A 16,945-nucleotide genomic window follows, 5' to 3' on the forward strand; every position below is an offset into this window, starting at 1 on the left:
TTGATTGTGTTACATTTTACTGCTTATGCTTTTTGAAGATAAATAATGACCTATTAGGTTGCTTAATATGTCTTTCAAGTTTTAATATAATTTTGTTCTTCAATTATGTTGTTCAACATAATAGATGACAACCTAAAATGAAAAGAAAACCCAGTCCAACCTAGCTCATCGTTACTACACATAATCAATTTTATAGTACGAAAGAAAGCCAAAAATTAGGGATCAAATTATTCACCAAGACGAGGCTTTTTTATATGAACACACCAATCAACTCAGTTGCACGACCAAAATTCCAAAAATATTAGCATTGCGAAATTGATCTGAAAAAAAAAAAAAAAAAAAAAAAAAAAGAGGAATTGTATTTTTAGTTGGGACAAAGTTTTTCTTCACAAGGTGGTGAAGTTCACGACTTCATCCTTGGTCACAAACCACTATAGGGTTTTAGTAACTATTCAAAATACCCCATAATAGCCCTTGGATGCATTTAAAGCACCCATGGTGCTCCCATACACTACAGGTGTAGGGAAACTCAGTCTTTCGAGTTACATCTTAATGCATATGGTTTGTTATTGGTGTTTTTTTTCCCTCTTTGTGTTGCATCTAGGTTGTAGAGAAACTTCTTGTATATGATTTTTTTAAGCTCCATTAGGGCCATGTGGTTAGAATGGAAGCAAAGTGAAACTAACCACACATATATCATTCAACTACCATTAATTAATCAAATCAGCTACCAAAATCTTTCACAATTGATAATTAATTTGAACTAAGAACGCTATTCGCTTGTGTGTGTCTATGCCTAGACACAACAGGTGCTGAAAGACTATGCAACCCCCACACTGAAGATGCTTTCACTCACCCACTCATTGGGTCATATAGCTCAATAGAGACTGCATACTAATACTGTCCGTAACTGCACAATGTGTCACCCGGTGGGTTTTTTTCTTTTCTTTTGGGAGGGTTAAAATATAGTGCATCTCAGCAGTGGCAAGCAGGAACAGGTTTAGGATATTGCAACTCAGCAACAGAATATATCGAGTTGCGAGGGATAATCTAAAAGCTCTAAAGCTCGTCGGGGACAAGGCTCTTGGGAAGGTTAGCATTGGGACAGACTCTTGTAAGGTAGTGGAGCTTCTGCAGCGCAAGGACTTTGATTTCGAAATAAAAGATGGGCATGAGAATTGTTGATTTGCTGCTCTGTTGGGTCAGATTTTTTTAAAACCCAAGCCCAATTCAGTCCCATCCAGTTATGGGTCAGGCTGAGATATCTGACCTAGGACAAACTCTACTGAACTCAACCCCACTCAGCCCAACCCAGCCTGATTTTTCTGGTGTATGATATTATTATTATCTGTATTTATATATTTGGAGAGGTTTCACTGAAAGACAATATGACCTTTATGTCAGTGTAGGGGCTAATGGGAGCAGGCACAGAAGCATCAACAACGACATGATTTTTATCATTCACTAGGGACAAGACAGTCATTTCACCCTTGTATTTGGGCACATAGATAATGTACCTTTCCTTCTTTTCCCTTAATATTTATATAGATTAAAGAATGCTACCTAATAGTACGTAACCGCACCAAGACACTGCGTTCTCTCGCTGTATTTATATTTACAAGGTCAAACCGTATAGGGTCAACCCATAGGCTGAAAAGCCTAGCCCAGGCCTTTTGAGCTCAGGGAGAGCTCGGACTCACCTGGTCAAACTTGCACCCCCTAATCAAACTTATATCGGTTTTAAGAATTGGTATCAGCATCAGGATATCCGATATGAATCGACCCATACGATATGGATAGAGCACATCCATATGAGTATCAAATCAGTTATCAACTTGGCCGGCAAGCAATACCAATAGCGATATGAACTAAATCCGTGGAATACCCTTCCCATGTAAATCCTTACATCCGAAGTTACCATATCTTGCACCCTCTTTGTAATCTAGCATTTTTAAATTCTGCAACGTGGTGAATTTCTATTGGTCCAAAAACTTAACATATCAATAGCGATATGAACTAAATCCGTGAAATACCCTTCTCATGTAAATCCATGCATCCGAAGTTACTATTTCTTGCACCCTCTTCGTAATCTTGAATTTTTAAATTCTGCAACGTGGTGAATTTCTATTGGTCCAAAACTTAACATATCGATAGTTACCAATTTGCCCTTTTCATTAAAAAGGAAACTAAGAAAGACTTCTTTCCCACAACGGCTCAAACTCACAGTCGTGTAACTCCCAAAGTCCGACTTCAACTCTCCCACTCCCGCTCCCACTCTAACTTCCTCTTCCTTCCTTGACTGTAACATCAACGATCTTCAAAATCTCTGCAACTCCATTATTATTTGATCAAGCTTTTCTCTGAGCAAATTAAGGAGTTATTGTTATTGTTTCTGCGATCGAGCAAAGATGCCTCCATTATTCTGTGGAGATCATCACGTCGAACCCGAGTTCTGTCCCCAAGCTTTAATGGAATGGCACCAAGTTGATACTAAGAAGATGGCGACCAATACCAAGAAAAGCTTCACTTTGCAGGCAAAGAAGCACCTTTCTTATCTGGGTTGGATTTTCAAGTACGTAAACAGACAAAATAGGCCCCCTGAATTGCGTTATATTTCTCCAGAAGGTAAAATCTTCAATTCTCTTAGATTAGCCTGTGAACATTGTATGGAGACACAGGAATTTGGAAGATCTTCCACAAAAGAATACATGATCAATGAAGAACCAGCTTCTAATGGTTTAAAGCATGGTCAAAAGCGAAAATCCCAATGTGATGATCAGAGTCCCAGAATTGTTCCGGAGATGCAGAAGAAACGCGGTCGAAAGCCCTTGTTTCAATGTGATTATCAGAGTCCCAGAACTGTTCCTGAGATGCAGAGGAAAGGGAAGTGCTTGTTAAAAGCTGCAACCAACAAAGAAATTGCTCCTCAAAAACAGGGCAAATCAGGAGTTATAACCAAGGAAGAAGAGAATTGCAGAACCTGTAAATCCCATCAAGCCACCAATATTTCTCAACTGATAGAGCGCAAGATCGTTCCGGAGAACGCAGAAGTACATTACATTGATGCTGATGCTCCAATGAAAAGGGGGAGTATAACCAGTGATGGCAATATTTGCTGCAATTGTTGCGACAAGAAATTTGATCTCAGGAGCTTTGAAGCTCATGCAGGTACCTCTTTTCGTCGTCCCGCTCTCTGTATCTTCTTGGAAGAAGATGGAAGATCATTGTTGAATTTCAACAATGAAGATTCTCTCAATAATGATGGCAACAAGAGTGATGATTTATGCTCTATCTGCCATGAAGGTGGTGATATGTTACTATGTGATCAATGCCCCTCTGTTTTCCATACTAACTGTCTTGGTTTGGAAGAAATTCCCAATGGAAAATGGTTCTGCCCATCCTGTAGATGTGGTATATGTGGGTTGGGTGAGTTCAATAAGAACAAGGATGAATTCACAGAGAATACTACTTCAGTTTGCAATCAGTGTGAGCATGAATTCCATGTAGGGTGCTTACGAAGAAAAGGATTCACAAAGTTGAAAGCTCGTTCTGGAGGCAATTGGTTCTGCAGTAACAATTGTGAGAAGATATTTCTGGGTCTTAAAAAAATGCTAGGGAAATCATTTCGTATTGATGATACCTTATCTTGGAGTATTTTAAGGCACAATAGCCATCAATTGAATACTGAAACTATGATGGAGTTTCATGCCAAGCTTAATGTTGCTCTTGGAATAATGCATGGAAGCTTTAAGCCAATTCATGAACCTTACACAAATAGTGATCTCATTGAAGATGTTATTTTCAGTAAAGGTTCAGAGCTGAATCGACTGAACTTTCAAGGTTTTTATACAGTTCTATTGGAGAGGGGGGATGATGTGATTTGTGTGGCTACTCTTAGAATCCATGGTGATAAGGTTGCAGAAATTCCCTTAATTGCTACTCACCCACGGCATCGTCGACAAGGGATGTGTCGTAGATTAATGGATGCAATTGAAAAAAAGCTTGTTGATTTAGGAGTGAAGAGGTTGATTTTGCCTGCTGCTGGAGAAGTGTTAAACACATGGATAGATCACTTTAGGTTCTCCAAGATGATTTATTCTGAGAGAATGAAGTTTTTGAACTATACTTTTCTATATTTTCAGAGGGCTACTATGTGTCAGAAACTATTAACAGGAAAATTTGCAAAGAGCGAAAGTGATGATGAGAGCATTGATCTTGATGGGAACAGTACAGATTCAGAAGTCATTCAAGAAAGGGATCAAGCAAGGCGACTTGGTGCAGCTATGTAATTAATAATTGTTTCTTGATAAGAAAGCTATTCTGTGAACAAATTAGCTGAATTTCAGTGTAGGATTCTCTGATTTTTTTTCTTTTCTTGAATGTAAGGGGGCTTTGGCTGGCCGGCCCCATAGTATATATGTTTCTTCTTGTGTGAATTGTAGAGACAGTGAATGATATAATTTTGGGAAAAGGTTGCATGGCCCCTCTCACAGTCTCGTTCTCTCCTCTCCTCCCTTACACATGAATCCCCACCCCCCATGCTCATGTAGATCCCCTGCCCTATTTTAGGGTAAACGATTCCTTTCAGGTTGTTGCATGGTGCCTGCACCCAGAAACAGGGTGAAATGACGCACACCCTGTGAAATGCAAGAATCCCTCCCATACTGATGCCTATGAACTGTCATCAGCTCCACCCACACTAGTGCAGGGGCCACACAGCCTAGCAGGAATCCTCTACCCTTGTTTATATATAATATGATTTTTTATTGAAAAAAAGAAAGTTGCCTGGTTGCGTAAGTGGTCCATGGTACCTACAGTAAGGGCCCATGAAATTACCATCCATGCAGGCACAAAGGCCAGTTAATGGAAGAAAGAACAGTCCCCATCTATGCTCTCTACGCTCGGACACAAGACCCCTATCAAAACTAGAGGGGCAGGGGCATCTTTTCAAAATCTAACAAGGATTTAAACCCAGTGCTTCCAACACCAACCAAGCCCAACTTATATGGAATGATCCCAAAGACAGGAAAATTTGAAGCAAGCTAGATCAATTCTGTCCCCCACCCCCCACCCCTCTACTGGTCATGCATGTACATGATTTAGACTGCAAAGATTTCTCAATGCCTACTGAGCACCAGAAGCATCTACTGTATATGATAAATCTAGATCAAAAAACCAGCAGGAGGTAGACAGCAAGGGGAAAAGAAATGATCAGTGGCTAATATTATAAGAACTGCTATGATGACTGCCCTTGCCAACCCATGCACCAGAGAGCATCAATTTCTCTCTATTCCAAAATTTTGAACCAGGACAACCAAGAGAAATGCTAACCCTACGAAATTGTAACCATGTCACACCATCTCAGCTGGCTTAAGCAGTAGGACCCACTGCTTTACACTCTAGGGCCCACCTTGTTGAGCAGTTCATGCAAAGGCTTGTGAGGCTAGCATTTCTCCGTTAGCCAAATGAAGCCTAATCCCAACTACTTGGGAACCCTTGGAACAAATCCTGCTCTAACATTCCACTCATGGGCATGTCTTCTGTAACAGTCCACGTTGTCATGCCCCTTTTTTTTTTAAAAAAGAGAACCAAGTGAAGCCAACATTATGAGGTCTGGATGCATCTTATTGTCTTTCAAGTACAGGATATAAAGACCCACAAAATGATTTTATGGTGCTAAGTGTTAAGCAACAAGCAATTGAGATATGTATGGGAGGTTCTGTTATGGGCACTGATGTATGTGATACAAACTTGTTGGTTCACCACTTTAGGGGATCAAGAGATGAAAAGGTCTTGGGTCTTGCCATTTTAAAACATTTTTCCAATCCCATCCTCTCTTGGTACAGATTTATGTATATCCATCCTCTGCCAATTCCCCACCATTGATGTCATCTGATCAAATTTATCATACAGCCCAAGGAGCCCACCGGTATGCACAAAGAGAACCTTTCTTCCTTCCCACTTCTTCGGGTTTGCAACCATGTCTTTAAGCAGTCCATATGCAGCCTTCCCACTGAAAGAGAGTATAACCCATTCCAAAAGTAATACAACATCAGAAAAAAAAACCCTTCTCACCCATATAGAGCAATATTCATCACATGCAAACAAATTTAACAGACTAGAGATGAAAAGGGTCGATAATTTTTTGTTCCCCTAGTTTTAATGTTTATATTTCCTTTCTACAAGAAACATTTCATTGAATTTGGATCAGAATCTGACTTCCAAGACAGTAGTGTATTGGAATTATTACAACATTGTAGATCTTAACCTCATTCGACAAACTTTCACAATGACAAGGGAGCAGATGAAGAAAAAAATATATGAATTGTTTTCAGTGAGACATTTGTCTCCATCCGACTTCTACAGCACAAGGGCTCATGCTCTCGCAAATAAGCTTGATTTGTGCGTGAGTCAATATTAAAGTCTAAATCATCTAAAAATCACAAATACCGCCTCTAATGAACAAATGATGCCATCTGCTAGCTGTGTATAAAAACAAGCATAGTAAAAGTGTAAAACATAATCACAAACAACTTTAGCTTAAAACTATGTGTCCGTTTGCTACCATTTAATAGATACCTAAACGATTAGGCAGATGATGCTCAACATTGAGCACTGGTGCATGAGTGTAAGCTAGAGTGCCTCCACCCCTTGAACAAAATCCAGCACAACTCACCACCTCCAGATTGTAATAATTGAAGAATATAGTAAGAAATAACTCTGGAAAAATGGAATTTCATTGCACCTGTAGACTGGGTCAAGAACAACACCTGTTGCAGAAGCAACTCCTTTGACAATTTGAGCTCCTCAGTGGTGTTCATGGCATAGCCCAGACCTTTGGCCTGTGAAAGGTGAGCATATCACTTCATGTTGTACAAGAGAAGAACAAAAGCAATGACATGGGGAAACCATCACAGGCCTAGTGCCAAGAGGTTTCCTCTTTACCAGATAGACTTGGGATTGGGCCCTCAGTATTCTTCAATTATAATAGCTTATGATTGGCCAGAACCCATTTTCTTAACAGTGGGAAACAAAGGTTGTATTTGGTATCCATTCTTGGAATAGATTGTCAGTCTAGAATGCATTCTGAACTAAAAAAAATAGAGAAGAATCAGGTTTCAGAATGCATTCTAGACCCAAAATCTATTCCAAGACTGCATACCAAACACAGCCTAAATGTGCCTCAAGAAAAACTCTTTCCCTACTAAAATAGATACGATTAAGAGCCTACAAGAAGCACATGGAATGCTGCCACTCAAAAATACAACATATAATAATGAAAATGATTATTAACTCACATTTTGAATGCTGACTAGATCACGTACACTGACACTTGCTTTCAATCCATCCAGTAGGCATTGAGCAAAGTCATAGAAATAATCTGGGTCGTCGCAAACAGAGAATGCATGAACCTATGGTGTAAATAACTAATTAGTGAAGCATCTAATTAAGGGAGCCAATTAACATCTATGAGATGGAACAAACCGCACTTCTGGTGTTAATTTACTCAGCCATGTTCCCAATGACAGACAGGCAATGGTCCCACCACTGAAATTGCAGAACAGAAACATAAGATGACTAAATTTAACATAAGATTCATAAGAAAATTATAATTATAATTTCAACATAACGATATGAACCACATAGTCTACTATTAACAAATAAATATGTACAACAAACACAAGTTGTAGATGGAAATGTAATCCAGTGCCTGATGGGGACATCAAGGTGTACAGTCGAAAGAAGAAGAAGATTCAACTAGGTCCATCTTTGTGGTTGAAGGATTAAACAAGAAAGAAGAAGGAAAGAGAAGAAACAAGAAAGAAGAAGGAAAGAGAGGAGTCGAACCAGCCTTCCAGCGCTGGGTTCGACCCCCCTTGTCCTCCCAGTCAGTGGATCTTGTGGACCCCACCAAATCTTATTTGATTCTAGTACTTTGCTTTAAATCTAGTGATATTTGATTGTCTTACACAATTAGGAAACTAGGACTTCTTTATATTGGTCTATTAGGTAGTTTCTTATTTCAAGCAATTGAGTTTCTAAATATCCTTTTTATTTTTGGAAGTTTATTCTATTTAAGTGTAAGGCCATTGGCCATTGATTAATTAATGAATGTGAAATGAAAAACAGCCAAGAGCAAGGCCCCCCCCACCCCTCTCACGATTCTCTCTCTCTTTCAATCTCGTCTCCTCACTTTCTCTCTCGCCTCTTTCCTCTCCTTAGTCTCTCAGCTCTCTCTTCTCTCTTGTCTCGCCTCCCTCTCTTTTTCCATTCTTTTTTTTTTCTGCTGCTGTTTTATATTCCTTGAGGCTGAACTGCTGCTGCTGTATTTTTTTTTTTTTTCCCTTAATGTTGAATTGTTGCTGCTGATCTCCCCTTTTGATGCTCACTGCTGCTGCTGCACACGGCTGCGATTACTCCCTATTGTTGTTACATACTGCTGCCATTACATCACTGCTGCTGCTACCCTCGGCTATTGCTACTCTCGGTTGCTGTTTACTCTCTGCCGGTGCTGATCTCCTTTCAATGAATGGATGACTGTTGGTTGTACCTGCTGTCCGTGAGTTGCTGAGAGCCCCAATATCATTCACTAAGCTACATCGACAATACTGAGGATCTCTATACAACCAGCTGGACTTATCTTCATCAACTAAAGGTGGACTGCATCTCTTTATTTTGGAGGACCTTGATCTCTTCTTTTCTCCTCAGATCTGGACAGCAGCATGGTAAAACATTAAACTAAACCCTCCCCAACTCCATTAATCCCTACTATATATTGCAGCCCATTAACATTGAAACCAGCCTTTGCCCTTTGTTTATGCCTATTTTTACCCGTTGTTTTAATTCGTTTCGTCACTGTTATATCTCCAAAAAAACCTTGCTGATTTTCTATTTTAGTTGGTTGCTAGAGGACATTGATTGTTTGCATATCTAATTTGGATGTCTAGATTGATTTGTGCTGAACCTAACACTCGTATGTCGTTTGTTCCGATCCCCATGTCCCCACTTGAAACTTAAGCAAGAATTTATGTGTTTTTCCGTCTAAATTATTATTGCTTTTGACTACTTTGTTTATTAGTCTCATTTTATCTTGCATGCTTAATCTTGTTTGCTGAGTTTCTTTTTGTCCTATCTACCTAAGCCCCTTGAGTTGACCATACATAGTTAGTTAATCTTGTAGGAGACCTAGTCACCTAGGAACCCCCTACATCAATGCCATTAACGACATATGGGGTTTAAGAAAGTAGGAAACCAAAAAGGATCTAATGGAACGAGTAGACAGAATCCAGGACCATTTCAAGATATCTTTTCCCCAAAGTTAGAATGACCAGCAACAATAAGACAAAGATCTTCCAAGAACTCTTCAGAGATATGTTTTCCCATTCTATAGACCTAAGTTTCATGTTACATCAAAAAGTCCAAGATAAAGGTAATCCTTCTTATTTCTTAATCCTTTCTGTTCAAATTCCAAAAGGTCACACAAATGCACACCCACACACACAGTTATACTAAACCTCATATATATCTGAAAAAAACTTCAGCTTTAAAATTTTAAATAAGATGGAAGCTACTAGGATGGGGAAAAATGAAACCCATGTTTTACGGATGAGAAGCAAGCTTTTAGAGGACAAGCAGTCATCACCCCATATTTGCGAGCCACACAGTTAATACTATTGACTTAGGATGTTATACATATTATTTCCCCATTTTTCATCTGCAACAACGACAACAACATCCAAAACCTTATCCCAACTTCATGGGGTTGGCTACATGGAGATTCCAAGCAAGAACGAGTGCGAGGATCCATGCAAAAAGACTGACAGGTTATGGCTAATTATAATAAGTTCCAGCTGTCAACATGATGCACCATTTTCATCTGCAACAACAAAGAAGAGTATTTTATTCATGAAAAAATAATTAAAAAAAAATATGCATGTTGTATTTTATCCAAAGCCGACCATAAAGTCAGGGAATTTGACAATATTTTTTGAGGCTCTATTGCATCTAGAAGTGCCCCAAAAAAATTATCATTTCAGGCCTTTCCCTCCATGAGATGAGCCCAGTGCATTGGACCAATGAATAAGAGAACTGAGCTGGCCCAAAAAGCTCCATTCCCTGGCGTACTAATCAAACTAAATGCTGACCTGTCCAAGCGCACGAAAGGAACCAAGCAAGCCCTTCCGTAAGTTTTGGCTACTTTTTGAAAAATTTAAGATATTAGATTAGAAATTCCAGAATTAATTCTGCAGATGGTTTTTTTCTTTTTCCATGTACTTGGCATCAAGTCAGTATGCTGGACTTCATAATGACCTTATGTCTGTAGTCGTAATAAATCAAGATTTATTTTGGTTAACTAATTGCTTCCCAAATTATTCAATCTCTTAATGTAGATTATAACTTAAGAATATTTTCATACATTTGACGAGAAATTTATCATTTTCGCATTATTTTGTAAGTTAATTATACCAAAATTTGTGCCCCACATTTCCATAACTAAGAATCAAAAGTTAAACTAATAGACATTCGGATAAAAGATTCACTTAAAAAGCTGTATATAAATTGAGAAGTTAGCTCCCAAGTTAGATGGGAAACTAAATTATAAGAGTAGAGCAAGACCTGCCACAAGCTACGGCAATGTCATCAAAACCTATTTTGCTAGGTGCAGATTGAATTTGGCCATGAATCTCCCTGATTGCTTCAATATAACCCCTGAAGAGAGAAAGTAATTGAACTGGTGACTTGTCGATTATGCAAACCTCTAGTTACAAAACATTATAGGAATCTATATTCCAGGTATGAAATGAAACTTATTGCCAATCATCTAGGAACAATTGCGATTAATGTTAAACAAGATCACTTATCCAAATTTTTGATACAGAAAAAATTGGCATTGCCAATACCCAATGTGTCATTGTTAATTGGTTGATTTTTTTTACTATGAGTAATACCAAGATGAACAAATCAAGAAACCATATTTTAGGATGCATTTTCTCATACTGGGTGCCACTTAACTCTGGTCCGATTGAATGCCGAGGATGTCAACAAGAAATTGAGTGAAGTGGCTATGGTGACAATTTTTCAAAGAAAGTGCCCAAGACATGGGGAATTTGGAACGTGAAGGCTGCATAGATTTTTTTTAAAAGCTGCAATCAAAATAATAAATTACAACGACACTAGTGATTTTCTTTCTGCCTATGGACGGATCCTTATCCTCTTTTGTGGTTTCCTTATGTTGTTTGGGCTTTGGAGTTTGCTCTCCTCGGTAGGGCAGGGTTTTTAAGCTTCTCTATATTGTTTGCCCCTAAGAGTAACACCAACATAACTAAACTCAAACCCAACTTACCACAATAGGGACACTCCCCTATAGTATGAGAACTAAACACAATGCAATCCAATCATTAAAGGAAGGGGGAAAATATCCAAATAGTGAAATCTTAGGAAATATAGAAACAAACCCCCCGCCCCCCACAAAAACACACACACACACACACACACACACACACCGTGAGAAAAAGTATGGTTGAAACTGAAGTTAGCTCACCAGGTTCCTAAAGAGTTTCATCCACCAACAGGAATGACATATGGTCTTCTCCCTTCTTTCAATAACTTCTCCTTTAGCACATTAGTGAGAGCCTGAGATGGAGATAAAAGATTGCATAGTCATAAATCTCCAAGCAGCCTAGTAATATCAAAAAGGAAAACTGTTAAACAACATTCATGTCATACAACTGAGGAATAAAGTATATCCAATGATTACTAGAAAACAAACTAATGGTACAAAGTAGGCTTCCTCAATCCTGACAGATACATCCCTTATTCCCTTATAGCTCGGAACACATGAAATGGTACAAGAAGGTGTTGTCAAAAGGATGAACAGAAATGCAGTCCAAACACCAGCCAAGTCAAAACTGTGCCTATCAAAGTCTTAATCAACCAAAACTGTGCATATCAAATATTTTGAGTATCAGGTAGTTAATGATTAGAAAACTGAGCCATCCACTTCCATGTCTGACCACCTTCCGGCAGCCCCCACCACCAGCTCCTTCTCTCCTCCCAGCCCATCCAGCCCCCCCGCCTTCACCCTCCTCCCTTTCCCTTCGCACCAAAGCCTGGAATTCCCTGTTCATCCCTGCTCCCTTCCCTTCCAGGAAGGGCCACTCCATCCATTACATCTCTCCCTCTACCGCGGGAGACAAGAAAGTTGGACTTTACCCTACTGGACTTCTAGACTCTGAAATCTCCAAATGGAAGAATTGTTTGGTAGGCCATTTCATTGGCAGTCAACCTCCTTTCAACATTGTCAAACTTAGGGATGGAGTTTCTTGGCGGGTCTAATCCACGAGCTGCATATGACTGAAGATTTCATTGACCCTCCTCCGAAGGCAGCACATATGTATCCCAAGACATATTTTGTGCCCAGTTGTTCTGATAATTCCATGACAGCCTTCAAGCTCCAATCATCCAATTCTAAGTTGTAGAAGGGTTGAATGAGTAGAAGAATGCAAAAAAGTGGGAAGAAACCAAATGATTTGGTAAGAAACTACAAGCTTTTGGCAAAATCCCAAAGAGCAGTAGCGAGAGCTGCGAACAAGGAGGTCTCCGTTTCTCTGATAGAAACCTATTGAGTTATATATATAGCTCAACCATGTTTTGGTCAAAACAACATGTCGAAGCCTATCGAAATAGGATTGGAACTTGGACCAAACCAGTATCAAACCTTGGTTTCATTTCAGTTAGTGTCAAAACTGACACGTTTCGGTCAAAACTTGAAGTTTCAACTGTAACTTAAAATCATGCTTATAACCCATTGAGGCCTTGAAATTAAGCCCATTTAAGCCCAAACAACCTGGGTAACCCAGACCTGTACCAAAACTGAGCCCAGGTTCAGTTAAACCACAAAAATGGTTCAAACCATGAACCACAGGACTAGAATAACCCTGCTTTATGCCGGTAATCTGCATCAATGGGCCACATATGGAATTGGAAACAGCTGAATTCACTCTTCACAGCATGTAAACAACCTATCCACCAATTATAACTTTTACTTGAGCAAAGATGCTTAGCATACAGTTCAGTGACTAACATTGATCAGATGGTTGGGACCTGAGATTTCTAAAGGAAGTACAAATTCTGGCTTGTAGCCAATACTTGTACTGGTCCAATATCTGGACACTCAAACAGTCTAGACTGATGAGCATACACAACAAATAAGAAAAACACCATACAACCTCCAATAAGCAGAGAATCAAAGTCCAGAATCAATAGAGCCATTTAGCAAAAAATAATGGAACCACATCCTAGCAAAGTAATAATCATTAAAATATCATCCCTGGAAATCAATTAAGTAAAAGGTTTTTAAGCCTCGGTGAACCACAGCGTAAACCAATAGCTAAGTACCACTATCTGTGCACTTCCATCACTATATAATGCCCTTTATAATGTTCTCGTATGTATCATTTACTGTATGAGTTATTATGGGTCATTCAAATAGGTTGCTAAGACTAGAGGTAACTTGAAAGGCATGACACCATATTCAAAAGCATAGAGGTCAATTGTTAATCTGATATGATACCCATCAAGATGATCAAAACATATTGAGAAAAAGAAAAACCTACAAGAACAATTTCCAATGCCACAAGTCAACAAATCAGCTTCATATTGGTGATGGTTGATATCCTTCTTAAGTTATCAAACAACTAAATTTGGGAGAAAGAACCCTGCCGGTCCCGTGGGAGCATCTTCAGCGCACGGCGGGGGGGGGCAGCATGGCCATTTCACATCCCACTGTGTCTGGGCGTTTACAATGCCAGACCAGCAGGGTTCTTTTTCCCGTTAAATTTATTAGAACTTGAAAGCAAATAAGACAAATAATTGATGTGGAGGGGACTCCAAAAATGCTCAAAAGAGACAAAAAGCAGGACTAGAAAATAATTAAAGCAAAGCTAGCCCCACAAGAGGGCCTCCCACACCATAAAAGACAAATTTAACAACACCAGCTTCCAGCCACACATACATCAAATCTTGAAATCGTAAGGATATAATACTGTATATAATTACTTACACAACATATCCGAGTTGCATATTTAAATCTAACTAAAATATCAACATTGGAGCAAATGAGAAGGAGAAAGGACAAACCACACTCCCAATTTTAGCATATTCTTCCTTTGAGACAAGTTCAATATGTGCTCCCACTAAACGCTCTACCAGAAGGTTGCCCACCAATCCAGGATCTTCATCCGCTAGCAGCTGGAATATATTGGAAAAGAACTTTTGGTGATCAAAAACTTCAGAAATCAACATAAAAAATAAAATAAATAAATAAACAAACAAACAATGCAATACTCATATAAGGAGAAAGAAATGGAGAAAAGGGAAGAAGGGGTACCTTGGAAGTTCTTAGTATAAGATAACAATCAGGATTCAAGTATTTTGCAGCTACAGCTGTTGCACGGAAATGGTTGCTTTGGATACCACCTATTGTTATAATACAGTCTGCACCTTGTTGAATGGCATTTGCCATCAAGAATTCCAGTTTCCTGACTTTGTTACCACCCAATTGCATTCCTGAAAGGTCATCACGCTATATAATTCCAGATGTTTGCTGTCAGTGTAAATCAAAATAATTGATTAATAATAGAGAATTCTAAGAGACCTTCTGGGTAGGAAACAAATGGATGGTCTGCCAGAACCATACTGCAACACATATTGTGCAAGTAGGTCAAGTAAAACCAACCATAAAGTAAGCCACATCTGACATCTACTACAGAAGTTAGACTTCAACTAAATAATCAATACATATGAACTATTGAATTCATAGGACTGGTAGTAACACCATATATATGATGAGATATCATTAGAAAATCTACAATTAAGTTAATTCCAATTATCAGGTAAACCAAACATACAACTGTCCTTGTCTACACAAAAAAATGCCTTGAATTTTCTTTGTTTCATATCATTTTCCAAAAATGAGGTTAATCACATAATAGAAAGAAGCCTACTTATGGCTATAGTTTAGAAGACCAATGGAACTTCAAATTTAAATAATGCTATCACATACCTTCAGCCACACTTCCGTATTCTTTGGCAAATTAGGAAGATTCCATTTGTGGATAGGAGTTGGAAGCTGAAGGGGAAAGAAAGTGTCAAAATCAGACAACACTAAGCATAAAATAAATATATATATATATATAGTCAACAAAAGGCAATTTGAAAAAACTTTTTTGATTACAGATATAATTGCATCTTTTTAATCAGTCAATTGCATGATGACGAGGAAGATGAAAATGTTTACATAATTCAGCTCTGAAAGCTTTTAAATGAGTAACTTGACGCAGCTTAAAAGCACTGCCCTTCTGAGAAGTTATCCAGCAATCCCTTTTCCTTACCACTAAACAGAATGACAATTGCCATAATAATAGTGAACATACAACATGTGGTTCAAGGAGTATTAAGAATTACACGAATCCAAACAAAATCAATCTGGGAATTCTTTATAATCTGATTCAAAGAAAGGATCTTACATGTCCAAGGGAGATGACATGAGAAGGGATGGGGTCAAGATCAGACGCCCATGACGGAGGGTCGTACGGTCTCTTCACCAGAAATCCGAAGTTCGCGTTCGAACCTGTGCCTTCCATTAAAGAGCAGAAGAGCTTCGTCTGCAAATTGGAGCTTCTTTGCCTTTGGGTAAGCGTTCTGGTAGAGAGAACAGCGATGGCCGGGTGAGATACAGAATAGGTGGTACCTACCAGATACTCAACATTTGAAGCTCGGACAGTGGTGGAGTGGTGGTGATTGGTGAGAGGCAAGACATGACGCTTTATTCCCGAAAAAATTTGTACATGAGTAGGCCCTACCAGCGAAGGGCCCTGTCCTGTGCCCGCTTGCAAGGATTGTTGGCTGCGCAATGTCATTTTGTCACTTGAATAAGCTATGTGATTATTTCAAGTTGTCAACTAATCAATTGGGACGGCATGTTACGTTAAATTTAAAACAAAAAAAGGTTGTGCACCTTCACGTGCGAGGTCGGGGGTAAAAATTATGTAGTTTTTCTTAGAAAATGTCGAGAGGTTATTTCAACCATTTGATCAGCATATCACAATATACATATTCTATTGTTGGACCAAGAGTGTCCCTTATGAATTGTGATGTATTTTTTGAACAATTATTGACATTCTTGATCACCAGTTTACACTTACATAGCTTTGATTTTTTTTAGTTCATTTTGCCATGTGACAAATTATATTTAGATCAAAACTTGATATGTGAACAAGGGTTGTTGGGCATATCTATCTATGAAATTTGTATATCAATTGAGTTGACATGTTGTAGATATTTCATATTTTGGCAACACAGGGGATCCACTTCTAACACAATTGTCGCAGCTAGCTAACCGGTGGAGGTTTAGTGTAAGTCTAGGGAGAAGTTATGTGGTCAATCCTCCCAACCTCCCCCTCCTGCACATTCTCTAAAGTAATAGTAGTAGGTAATAATATAAAATTAAGTGGGTCCATTGGCCCCTGCTAACCCTTTGTGGGTCCATATTCGACACCTTGTACGACCCTCCTTATTGTGGGTCTCACATAAAATAATAATAATAATAAAATGCAATACAAAAAAAACCCATTATATTTTGTAGCGAATCTTAATTGTATCATGGACAATGTTTTTCCCTTTGGTCTCTCTCTCTCTCAACATGGACATTGGTAAATTTAGTTTTCCAATCTACATGTAAAAGTGATGTGGCAAATCCATTTGTTGGTTTTGGATGGATATGAGTCAAATTTTAACTCAAATCCAGCAAATACTATCTATGCCTACCATGCATGGCATTTCCTCCATTGTACACTTTATTGTTTTGTTCTTTCCAATAGGACTTTCAGTTTTCTCCCACAATTTTCAAAGCTTTATTTATCACTAGGTTGGCTTTGTTTGAATT

The 16,945-nt window shown here is 38.7% G+C and overlaps 1 protein-coding gene and 1 pseudogene across 1 annotated transcript; one reads left to right on the forward strand and one right to left on the reverse strand.

The window, feature by feature from the left end:
- Positions 1-2,408: 2,408 nt before the first annotated feature.
- On the forward strand, positions 2,409-4,289 carry LOC122077850 (increased DNA methylation 1-like). The gene has a single exon (XM_042643752.1). The coding sequence runs from the start codon at positions 2,409-2,411 to the stop codon at positions 4,287-4,289; it is 1,881 nt and encodes a 626-aa protein (XP_042499686.1).
- Positions 4,290-5,648: 1,359 nt separating this feature from the next.
- LOC122078599 lies at positions 5,649-15,849 on the reverse strand (annotated as a pseudogene).
- Positions 15,850-16,945: the final 1,096 nt, after the last annotated feature.

This window comes from Macadamia integrifolia, chromosome 5, assembly GCF_013358625.1.
Source record: "Macadamia integrifolia cultivar HAES 741 chromosome 5, SCU_Mint_v3, whole genome shotgun sequence".
Classification (NCBI taxonomy): Eukaryota; Viridiplantae; Streptophyta; class Magnoliopsida; order Proteales; family Proteaceae; genus Macadamia; species Macadamia integrifolia.

Bases quoted from the DNA above. Each gene is read 5' to 3' on its own strand.
- LOC122077850 (XM_042643752.1), top strand. From the start codon at position 2,409: ATGCCTCCATTATTCTGTGGAGATCATCACGTCGAACCCGAGTTCTGT.